This window comes from Balaenoptera acutorostrata, chromosome 10 (genome assembly GCF_949987535.1).
Source record: "Balaenoptera acutorostrata chromosome 10, mBalAcu1.1, whole genome shotgun sequence".
Lineage (NCBI taxonomy): Eukaryota > Metazoa > Chordata > Mammalia > Artiodactyla > Balaenopteridae > Balaenoptera > Balaenoptera acutorostrata.
In genome coordinates, this window is record NC_080073.1 from 85,316,481 (window position 1) to 85,328,379 (window position 11,899).

General features: G+C 41.8%; 1 protein-coding gene across 2 annotated transcripts; it reads right to left on the bottom strand.

Moving 5' to 3' along the window:
• Positions 1-2,479: 2,479 nt before the first annotated feature.
• On the bottom strand, positions 2,480-11,255 carry ZSCAN9 (zinc finger and SCAN domain containing 9). 2 transcript variants are annotated; one of them, XM_028165667.2, is made up of 5 exons: positions 10,760-11,255; positions 10,430-10,577; positions 7,659-7,745; positions 5,798-6,461; positions 2,480-2,568 (listed from the first exon to the last, which is right to left on the bottom strand). In XM_028165667.2, exons 1-4 carry the CDS (start codon positions 11,174-11,176, stop codon positions 5,845-5,847), a joined length of 1,269 nt encoding a protein of 422 aa, XP_028021468.1. In that variant the 5' UTR covers positions 11,177-11,255; the 3' UTR covers positions 2,480-2,568; positions 5,798-5,844. The 2 variants fall into 2 exon arrangements, with proteins under 2 accessions (XP_028021468.1, XP_028021467.1); XM_028165666.2 differs by lacking the exon at positions 2,480-2,568 and having other exon boundaries at positions 5,743-6,461.
• Positions 11,256-11,899: the final 644 nt, after the last annotated feature.

Here is an 11,899-nt window from a genome sequence, read left to right on the forward strand (position 1 = left end):
ATGAATCCTGTGGTGTTGGATTGGAACTGAAGGTATTAGTGTGAACTCAAGTCCCAATATCTACAGTTACTTATAGAAATAAATATAGATGTAGGCATGTAGGTGTATATGTGTATATACAGTATTTGATAAATAGCACTGCAATGTTTTGATATAAATGGAAAAAAAATAAAATTTGGTTGACAAATAACAAATTACTTCCAGTTGTTTAAAGACTTAAAAGTCAAAAAGCAAAACTTTCACTTTTAGAAAAAAATTGGAAGCATTTTTTTATGCTCTTGAATAAAGCAAGATTTCTTTTAAAATACACAAACTGCACAAAATGTGAAGGAAAAATTTAGTAAATTTGACATCATTAAAATTTAAAACTACATCAAAAGATACCGGAAACAAGTAGAAACTACAAACAGAAGACTGACAGAAGATATTTGCAAGCCATATGATCAACAAGGATCAATATCCAGACTATACAGAGAGCATTAACAAATAAACAAGAAAAAAGCCAACAATCAAACAGAATAATTGACAAGAACTATACACAGGCAATTCATAGATGTGGAATCTGGAATGACCAACAAACATAAGCAAAGATCCTTAACCTCATTATTTACTAAGAGAAAACAAATTTTAAGCCATTTCATACCCATATCTCAGCAAAATTTTGCAGAGCTTCAATAATATTTGCTAGTAAGAATGTGACAATTTTTGAACCCTGTACACAGCTGATGGGTGTGTAAGCTGGTATGCTCATCTTAAAAAGCAATGTCAGGGACTTCCCTGGTGGTCCAGTGGTTAAGACTCTGTGCTCCCTATGCCGGGGGCATGGGTTTGATCCCTGATCAGGGAACTAAGATCCCACATGGCACAGCCAAAAAAAAAAAAAAGCAATGTCAGTATATACTGTATAGTAAAGTTGAAAATGATATACACATGGACTTAACAGCTTTAAATTATTTAACCTGTAGGAGTCTTGTACATGAACAATAATGTTAATTGAGTCACTTTTCTGAGCCAGACAGTATTTTAGATATTCAGGACACAACAGTAACAATAAAAGGACAAAGATTTCTGCCCTCATGGAGTTTATATTCCAGTGGGGATTGACAAAAAAATAAACTATGAGAAGAATAAATACATAAATTTTAATAGGACGTCACGAGCACAATGTTTTTAAAAAAGGAATAAAAGAACAAAACAGAATTAGGACAAGACCCTGGTCATTTTTTTACCAGTCTATTCCTCAAGATTGTTTATGTAGCTGGTAATCTTGAAAGATGAGATAACATATCCCAGTGGTCAATTACCAGGCTTACTTACTGCTTGTTATAAAAGCTGAGGATTTCCTAAATTCAGGCTTCCCTGGATGCAACATAGGCATGTTGTGTGTATAGCATCCACCTGAGCACATCATGTCACCTCCTTGGGACTTGGGGGCAAGGGCAACTGATGCAAATATGATGATCTCATGCTGTTTGCTATCTATGAATAACAAGTGTTAGGCTTGCTATCTATAAGTAATGGGCTGGGAAAAAAAGAAAAAAAGTAAAAAAAAGATCAGGGCCTTATATCCTGGACCCATGCAACAAGACATGTAGGAGCACAAAAGGCCCAAGGAGGACTGTCATGCCTAAGGTTTTTGAGAATTGGAGAAGAATAACAATTACAAGGACTTTGAAATAGTATGGCTATTTGGGGGTGGGGAGGTGGGCAGACATCGATGCATTGGAGAAACACAATGAAATTCTGAAGGCAAAATGTGAAAGGCATTGGGCCTCCTTGGAATCATATAAAATCCTTTGTTTCTGACCCAGGAACTCGTATTTTATGCCAGATTCCATGAAACAATCACAGGCTAAGTTAATTAGCTTGTTACTAGAGTAAAATGAAATCCCAGACCCCTAAAATCTGAGAAAATATGTCCAACAGTCTTTGTCGATGTCCTTTTGCATGTATTTGTTCTTGGGTCAAAGACTCTGGTTATGCATACACATCTATCTCATGATTTGGAGCATTACTTATGAATTTTCCTTAGACATATATTCCCTTTCAGTATTATAGTGATAAAGCTTTGCATGCATAATGCTTTTTTAATAATTCTAATTCCCTCAAGATATATGCATATATTGGTATAGGAGGCCAGCACTCACTCTAGACACATTTTAACTCTTGCACTGCTTTTACCTCTTGAGGAACAGTCACCTTGCTACCAGACAAAATTAAAGGTATTATGGCTAATTTGTAGACTCTTTAAAAATATTTTAGTTTAACTCCTCCCCATGGTCACTTTTAAAGACCCCCTAGAAACTAAAAGATTCACTTCTGTGCTGAAACACAGAGAAATTTAGGGACTGCTCAAGTTCCCCATCTAATTAGTAGCAAAATTAGCACTAGAAGATTTGTTACCCAGAGCTTCAGTTATCCAGTAAGATTTCTACCCACCTATATTATTTCTCATGAACAGTACCCCTCACCTACATTATTCATCAGCTGTTGTACAGGTAACAGTGGTGACTCTCCTGGCTTGGGTAGTCCACAGTCCAATGAATAAGACTGGAATTTCAGTCATACCTAAGGAAACAGATTCAGGAAAGTAAATAATAGAAGAGGAGGAAGTTGGAAAGTGGCAAATGACACCAAGCACTTGGTTAGGTACTGTCACTGTGAAAGGCTACAGCATGAGCTGTGATGAAAGCCAGCCTTTGATGTGATCTCAAAGAGAAGTCTAGTATATTCCTTCTCTCTCCATTTCTCTACCTTGCTCCCAAGGGGATTGGGCAAACCTGGAAACACTGCCCTAGATACCTGCATTTTCTCTATGAGTCAAAGAAAGTTTCCTAAGGGTGAACAGAATGTAGAAGACATCTAGAATTTCCCAAATTGTGAGTTGAGTTCTGAGTTAACTTCTTGCTATATGAGCTTCAGAGAATCTCCTGGTTACAGCCTTCATCTAGCTCATCTGATAGTAATACCTTTCTGTTCAACCATTAGTTCTATACCTTAAAAGTGCCCCCAAAGCATTGGCCTCTGATGCATTGGATATCATCTTGTTAAATATTCAAGGGTAGGATGACCAGCAACTGGTCCGAGTGTGAGGATGTCATCCAGAATGTGAAGAGGAGGTGGTGACTGTGCTGGAGGATCTGGAGAGAGAACTTGGTGAACCAGGAGAGCAGATGAAAAGGTTGAAGTGGGACTGTGTGTGTGTGTGTGTGTGTGTGTGTGTGTGTGTGTGTGTGTATGATACAAAACGAAAGTGGGTGAATCAGGGCTCTTTCTGAATAGGCTCCACCACATCTATTTCTTGTCATTCCACCACCCCTCCAGAAGTGGTTCTTAACTTCATTTAGTTCTCCAACCCTTCTGAAAATATGATGGACACTATAGGTCCTCAGTGTATTAAAATTAACCACTACCATAGTAATGCCCGTTTGAATCTAAATGTTCTTAATTACTCATAGGTCCCAGCTGATCCTCTCGGGAAGGAAGTGGGAAAGAAGGAATTGTTATGTCTCCAAACAGATCAGGAATCCCTGAAACTTCACCTCTGGTCCCATAAGCCACATCCCCTTTAAGAGGCTGGTGAGGGGAAAGGCTGCCTCTGGGGGCTCACCTTTTCTAGAAAGCCTCAGCTGACTTCAGTGGGAGGTGAGCCACTCTGCAGAAGTGAGTTTCAGGTAGTCAAATGGACAAGTATGGATTTTTGGTTTTTTAACACATGTTTTTTCTGGTTACACACATTTTTAAAAAAATTGATTGAATGCTAAATTTGTAATTACTCCTTAGTTTATAAGGACAGAGAGACCAGAATCACATGGTAAATAAAAGCATCTCCTGAATTGATTCTCTTTAAACTGTAATTTAAAAAAAATCTTGACTCCATTTTTGATGTTTGATCACTGACAGCTTTCAACCTCCATCTTCCCCTTCCCTTCTGCCCCACATTTGGGCAAATTTATAAGAAATCCCAGTGCCTCCTCACTTGGCACCTGAAGGAAGTTCAAGCTATGCAAGCCCTTATCTATTTGTGCAATGAGAACTATTTCCTGGACCCATCCCCTAACCACAATAAAAACCAGGGCCACTAGCTCTCACTCTCCTTATGCTACTCAAGCCAGTTCTGGACCAGCTTGGGTGCTACCCTGCTATCCCCAGAGAGTTCCATGATGAGAGTAATAAATTTTTCATACATTCTTGTGTGTGTGCATGGCATCATCCCTAGTAACTGGGAAGGGGGGTCCATACCACCTCTGTAGGATCATCACATTCACAGTTCAAAGATATGTAACAGAATGTGAAAGGGCCGTATAATCCCCCATCCACCCTAGTTACCATGTTGACAGTTTGTTGCATATTTTCCCTGCACAGTCAAATCTTGACACATCCATAACCATTCTGTACCATTCTGGATAAGTTCCTATGCCCATCTTCAGTCCTTTTACCGACTGATGTCCACTGTCTGAACTTTTCCTTCCTTTCTTCATCCCACGTACATGTTCTCTGTCTTTCTGGCCACTGTTTCTTCTTTTGGCCCCTGGCACCACAGATTTTATCTTTCTCATGCCCTTCTCATATTATTCCCTCTTCATATACTTTTCAGATATACACAAACTTCCTACTCTTGCATTTCATTTGGAAGATTTTCTCCCTTACAACAGGTCCCTTCTTTTCACTGGATTATTGTTTCAGATGGAAAGGTCAGGACTGATAAAGGATAGCAGTTCCAAAGAAAATACAGAGTTATACGGGAAGGTATGTAGAACACTGAGTGGGAGCATTCACCAGGATCCTAAGTGTGAAAAAAACAATGGACATGAGATCAGATCAGAACATCAGCAGACAACTTCAGACCTAAACAAAGCAACAGAAGGGAAAAACTCAGGAGATTTAATACGGTAGTTTTTAAAGCATCTTATGGATGATGATCCAACGCTCTGATGTCTTGTACTCAGAATACCGATGACTTTTTGTAACACTGAAGATGTGATGGGAAAGCACTAAGGGAATTTCAGGTGACTAAGCTTAAATGAGGAAATCTGAGAATACCAGTATGAAGCATGACACTGTAAACAGATTGGAATTTGGAGTCAAAAGCCAAGGGTTTAACTAAGAAGACCCGATGTGAGATGTTAACATTAGAGGAAGCTGGGTGAATGGTATACGAGCACTCTATCTATCTTTGCAACTTTGTTATAAGTCTAAAATTATTCCATAATTTAAATTTACTAAAAATAAAAGTCCAGGGTTTAAGCCTTGGTGCTGAGGCTTGGGTTTTGTGAATCTTCAATTCCTCATCTGTAAAACAGGATAATGATAATACTCATTTCCCTGTGTGGTTGTTGTGAGGACCAACTGTGGTTAAGTGGAAGCACTCTGAAAAACAGCGACGCACCCAGCCAATGCTGGTCACTATCCCAGGGGAGCATCACGCAGGTGTCAGAGGGAAGCAGTAGGCACAAAATGTGTTTACTATGCAGGTACTAGTTACGGGGAACACCAAAGACCCATTTACTGTAAAACATCAGCAGAGCTCTACGTGATCTTTAGGGATTAAACACAGATACAGATCTTCCTGGCATGTTGGCTATAGCAGTGCCATTTATTAAATTATTAGAAAAGTTTAGCAGCCATCTCAAAGAGAATAAATAAGAGAGATGGGGGTAGTAAGAAACAGGAAGGCGCAAAGGAACCAAAGGGAAAGTAGCAGCTTCAAAAACCCAAACCTGCCTCTTTGAATGTCCCCAGACCAAAATACATTTAGTGGAGACAGGAAGAAAGGTGTTTTCTAGTCTCAACCTACCCTGCACGACTTGGCCAGTGATCTGGAAAACTTGCACACAGCTTGGATTAGACCAGCTCAGCCACCACATGGATCTTCTGATGGCGGATAAGGTTGCAGTGGCGATTAAAGCTTTTCCCACATTTGTTGCAATGGTGAGGTCGTTCCCCTGTGTGGCTTCTCTGATGCTCGATGAGAAATGAACGCCGACCATAGCTCTTGCTGCACTGGCTGCATTGATAGGGCTTTTCTCCCTTGTGGATTCTCTGATGCTGGATGAGACCGGCACTCTGACTGAAGGCCTTCCCACACTCCTTACAGTGGTACCGTTTCTGAACATTGTGGATTCCTCGGTGATTAAAAAGACCCGAACTCCGACTGAAGGTTTTCCCACACTCATTACATTCGTAGGGTCTTTCTCCAGTGTGAACTCTTTGATGTCGAACGAGACCTGAGCTCTGAGCAAAGCTCTTCCCACATTCTTCACATCTGTGTGGTCCGGTTCCTAAGGGGTTTCCCCAGTGCCTCTCTACCCCACCCTTGCGGTCATCAACTTCTCTGTGTCGCGGATCCTGCTGTGATATCTCCCAGGTCTGTCCGTAAGACATTTTCCCATGTGGTTCCACTCTCTCAGGACAGTCTTTCCTTAGCATCAACTCTCTGTCCTCAGTCTTGGTCACTCCATCTGAAACAAAAAAGACCAGGTAAATGTCACTTGTTCCCTGAGCCTAGTGACAGGAGGGTCACTATGTGCACAGAAATGCAAGGTGCTTCTATCCTGATGTCACTCTATGTCATAGAGTAGGAGGAGGTTAGAAGCAGAAGGGCCAGTGTGTTAACACTTTCCTCTAGGTAATGAGGGAGGTTTGCCCTCTTTGGTGAAATGCAGCTCGGTCCACCCCAACATGGATGGGGCCTGGAGAGAATTTTTTTTATACTTCTTCATGGGAAGAGAAGGGTCAGGATCAGAGTGGCTTCTTTGGAGTCTTCCCTGAGAACTCCCTCCCCTCTGTGAGGTAGGGAGCCTCCAAGTGACCCTTTCCAAGGAAACTGACCTCATGTATACATTCATTCATTCAGTCATTTATGGAACAAGCGCTGAGCTTCTCCTATTCTAGGTGCTTCAGGCAGTATTTTATGTTTCTAATCCATAACCATCCCGGGTGCATCCCCAGCACAAAGCCTTTGCTCTAGCACCTCTCTCTTTCTGGAAAGCTCAGACCTCAGATAACAGCAAGCCTCACTCTCTCACTTCCTTCAAGTTTTCCTCAATTCTCACCTTAATTCTTCTATTTAAAACTACAATCTGTGTGCCCCATCCATAGCAGTCATAATCCCCCTTAGGCAGTTCTATTTGTGCTTCATTCCATAACGCCACCTCCTAACATATCATCTCCTTATTTATATGCTTATTGTCTCCCCCTTGCTACAATCTCATCTCCACGGAAACAGGATCTTTCTGGTTTATTCCCTGAGAAGCAAGCTTGGCACATAGTGGCTGCTCAATAAATATTTGCTGAATGAATAAAAGAGAAAGGACTGAAATCAGTGCTACTACTATGGCCTCAATTGACTGGCCCAGGGACCAGCGCTGAGGCAAAGGCTGCCTGTAGGACTGGTTCATGTTGGACAGTGTCCAACCAACCCAATTAGACCCTCTCTGCTTGGAGGAGTTGAAGGTGAGAATGGAGACAAACAGACCCAAACTGTCTAAATGCTAGAGAGCAGCTGCTGTGGAATTCTTAGGGTTCCCCAGGTGTGATTCCCACCTTGCAATCCAGAAAAGCCCAAGGAAAATTGCCCCCAACCCCCTCCTTTAGCCAACATCTGGCTTTTTCTCCCACATCTAACTGCACTGTCCCTCATACACCTGAACAGGTACCTCTTAGGACTCCTCTGGGGTGAGACCATGGTTCTTCTCCTCCTTTTAGCTGGGAGATGACAACAGGTTTGCAAAACAGAAATGTGCCTGCAGAGAAGAAATGGGCCACAAGTGAGATCAGTACTGCTGCCCAAACTTCACATTTACATCTGAAATGCACAAAGGAACTGAGTAGAATATAAAAACGAAGACATTTCTCACCTTTTAATAATTATCATTTATACAGCCTTCAATGACTTACAAAGCACTTTCACATACATTATCAAACTAATTCACCACAAACCCCCCAATGCTATTATCCCACTTCTTTAAAGAACCAGGGGAAAAAAAAAAAGAAATAGGAAAAAAATAAAAAGGAAGACAGACATATAGCTAGACAGACTATATTTAGAAAAAAGTCTGGAATATACAGCAATTTGACAAGAGTGGTTACTCCTGGGGAGTTGGACTTAGAGAACTTTTACTTTTTACTATGTAAACTTATGCATTATTTGGATTTTTTTTACTATCACTATGAATTCTAAACGAAATTCAAACTCGGTGATATAAAGTAACATTAAATGTTGCTTGGCTAAAAAACAAAACAGCTGGAACTTGGATTTGGTCCTTTTAATCCCAAACACTTACTATGTTGCTTTACAAAATAAGCTTGTCCTAAATGTGTAACACACACCTGCATTGATAGTCCTATAGGGAGAATTCTCTGATCTGTAGGTGCCCTCTGGATACTCTCCTGTAGCCACTGTAGATGCTTAATAAATATTTGTTGAATGAATGAATGAATGACTAGATGGATGGATGGGGGAATAGACGTACTCAGATGTACCCTGGAAGAAGTGTTCTCAGCAGGGTTCTAGGTGCAGTTTAGAAAGTAGAAGAAGGGAGAAAATAGATAGAAAATGAAAAATCCAAGTTCATGGGGAGAGGAGGAAGAAAGTAGCAAAGGAACTGACTGGAAAGATGCTCATAAAGGGGGAAAATGAAAACAGAAAGAATTTTAATAAGATGAAGTCATGGGAGTCAGAGGAAGGTCTGCAGTGTGCACAGAATTTACTCATCAATATAATTTTAATTTAAATCAAGAGATGTGTTCCAAAACCCATGATAACTGTATGATTGGTAGGACAAATGAAATAAATAGAAGCAGGAGGCAGAGCGGCAAGAAAAGCTGTGACTTTGATACATATGGAGGTAATGTGAAAATGAAAACAGGAAACCTCTGCTGTAGATGGGTTACCAGAAGGGTAACAAAAAGTCAGAAAGAGGTTGTGATGTTATGTGTGGGAAATTAGAAAGAATTTGGAGCCAACTGCTGCAGGGAGAGCTAGAATGGGAAGGCAGCTGACTCAGCCCCAAGTGCCCACTACTATACCCACTGGTGCCCAGTACTGACACCACTAAGGAGATTGCATACAAGGAAATGGCAAAGTCTATTCCATTGGATTTTCTCATCCAGTCTGCCACCTAGTAAGCATATCTCATATTTTCTGACTGCAAATATAGACCCAAATTGACAAGGGTGGCACTGGTAATTTCTGATAAGAACAGTTACTATATATTAAGAATAATGCATGCCAAGTGTTTTTCACAAATTGTTTGTATTCAATGCTCACAACAACCTTCTGAGGTACATCTTTGTTATAGACTGAACTGTGTCATCCCCACCCCAAATTCATATGTTGAAGCCCTTTTTTGTTTATTTATTTATTTAATTTTGGCTGCATTGGGTGTTCGATGCTGCACTTGGGTTTCTCTAGTTGCGGCGAGCGGGGCCTACTCTTCGTTGCGGTGCGCAGGCTTCTCATTGCGGTGGCTTCTCTTGTTGTGGAGCACGGGCTCTAGGTGTGTGGGCTCAGTAGTTGTGGCTCGCGGGCTCTAGAGTGCAGGCTCAGTAGTTGTGGCACACGGGCTTAGTTGCTCCGCGGCATGTGGGATCTTCCCAGACCAGGGCTCGAACCCGTGTCTCCTGCATTGGCAGGAGGATTCTTAACCACTGCACCACCAGGGAAGCCCTGAAGCCTTGTTTTTGGAGATAAGGTCTTTAGGGAGATACTTAAGGTAATTAAAGGTGGGGCCATAATCCAACAGGACTGATGTCCTTAGAAGAAGAGGAAGAACTACCAGAGCACTCTCTGACTCTCTCTCTCCCTCTCTCCACAGGCACACGCAGAGAGGAATGCCCATGTGAGGACACAGCAAGAAGGTCGCTCTCTACAATCCAGGAAGACAGGTCTCACCAGAAACCAACTCTGATGGCACTCTGATCTTCAATTTCTAGCCTCCAGAACTATGAGAAAAAAAACTTCTGTTGTTTAAGCCACCCAGTCTGTGATATTCTGTTACAGCAGCCTGAGCAGACTAAGACAATACTATTATTAACCCCATTTTGGAGATGAAGAAACCTTGATCAATCGGTTAAGTAACCTGCCCAGGTACAAGCAGCTTCCAAGAGGCAAAGCCATGATATGAACCTGTCTGTCAAACCTTGAAGCCCATTCTCTAAAGCTGTGCTCCACAGTGATTCCTAATGTCTTCCTAAAAGTCTTCTTAATGTACCATGTGCCAGGAGACAAGAGACCTTCCAGGATGGTACCCAGGGGAAGACTGCATGCAGGGGATCGGGACAAAGACAAGCACACTAGGCACTCGGAAGCACTGAACATTGCCGGTAAAGCGTCTTCTGACCCCCTGGTTTCCCAGCTCTGGTTTTTTGTTGGTTTGTACTTGACCAGGTGGGATATGTTCAACACCAGATAAATCCTGTCCCTCACCTGTCTTTCCGATACGGTGGGGCTCCTGAGCAGGGTCACATGTGAGCTGGGGCTCCTTAGGCTGGGACTGAAGGCCCAGTGACATCTGCTCTCCTAGAGACACTGTCTCTTTAGAGAGGACTTCTCGTCGGTGTCTGTAGGCTACCATCTAGAAATAAAGAGACAAGATTTGACTTCTGAAGAAATTAATTGTCTAAAGAAACATTTCCCAGAAAGAAGCAGAAAGCTGGGTCTTATTTAATCAGCAAAGTCAAGAGGATACAAAGCAGAGGACCCAAGGGTCCTTGGTGACCTACATATACTCTTTCCCTGGTGAATCTCCCTTCCTACCTCGTGCTGTGGTTCATCGAGCTCTCTCTCCAGATCCTCCAGCAAAATCACTGCCTCTTCCCCACTCTCTGGACATTGCTCCTGCACCCAGCCCTGCACCTCCTTGGGAAGGATACACAGGAACTGCTCCAGCACCAGCAGGTCCAGAATCTGCTCCTTCGTGCTCACATGCGGCCTCAACCACTGGTAGCAAAGATCCCGGAGTCGGGTGAGAGCCTCCCTTGGTCCAGGGGTCTCTTGGTAGCAGAGCTGTCGAAAGCGCCTTCGGAAGATCTCCCTTGCCAGTGGATTATTGCGTTTCAGTCCGGATTCCTGCATTTGGAGGTGACTTTCTGCCTCTGCTTTCACTGTCAGTTCTTCCCAAACATCACGAGCTTGAACATCCAGGGATATAACCTCCTTGGAGTCTGTATTCATTTTGACCTTGAACAGCTTAAAAGGCACCCTCTAGCTGGAGCTATGTTTTAGAAACACCTTTGGAAGTTCCCCCCTAAGCAGTAAAAATCATTGTTTAGGTAGAAAAATGGCAATAGTTAATGATAAAAAAACTGATAATATAAGCAACTGTCATACACCTAAAGCTCTTCACTGAAAGTAAAGTGACTTGGTGACCAAAGATGAGAATAGTGGAAAATATAAGGTCATAATGTACAAAAAGCATAGATTTTCAAGTTACCCAGACCTAGGTTTTATTCCAGTTCTAACTTTTACTAATTTTTCGACCTTGTGTCAATTTCTTATCTTGTTTCAATCTCAGTTTTTTAATGTGAAAAAGAAATAGCAATAATACCATACGGAGTTCACGGAGGAATTAAGGGCCATACAGATCACTCAGAATGGTTAAAAAGTTCAGACTCACTGTATAAAAATCAAATTAGAGAAAGAATAAATGGAAATATTGCTCTTGCCTTTAAAAATAATTTTTTTTAAATTAATTTATTTATTTGGCTGCGCCGGGTCTTATTTGCGGCACGGGGGATGATTTAGTTGGGGGGGGCGGGATATAGTTGCCTGATCAGGGATAGAACCCCGGCCCCTTGCATTGGGAGCGTGGAGTCTTACCCACTGGACCACCAGGGAAGTCCCTGCTGTTCTCGTCTTTGACTAAATGAACTAAATTTTATTGAAATCTTTACTTGA

What these genes read in the sequence shown, in the direction of transcription:
- ZSCAN9 (XM_028165667.2), bottom strand. Translation starts at nt 11,176, where the DNA reads ATGAATACAGACTCCAAGGAGGTTATATCCCTGGATGTTCAAGCTCGT. An exon ending in TCGATGAACCACAGCACGAG is followed by an intron (nt 10,578 to 10,759) that starts GTAGGAAGGGAG and finishes CTTTATTTCTAG; the next exon opens with ATGGTAGCCTACAGACACCG. An exon ending in CCACCGTATCGGAAAGACAG is followed by an intron (nt 7,746 to 10,429) that starts GTGAGGGACAGG and finishes TCTTCTCTGCAG; the next exon opens with GCACATTTCTGTTTTGCAAA.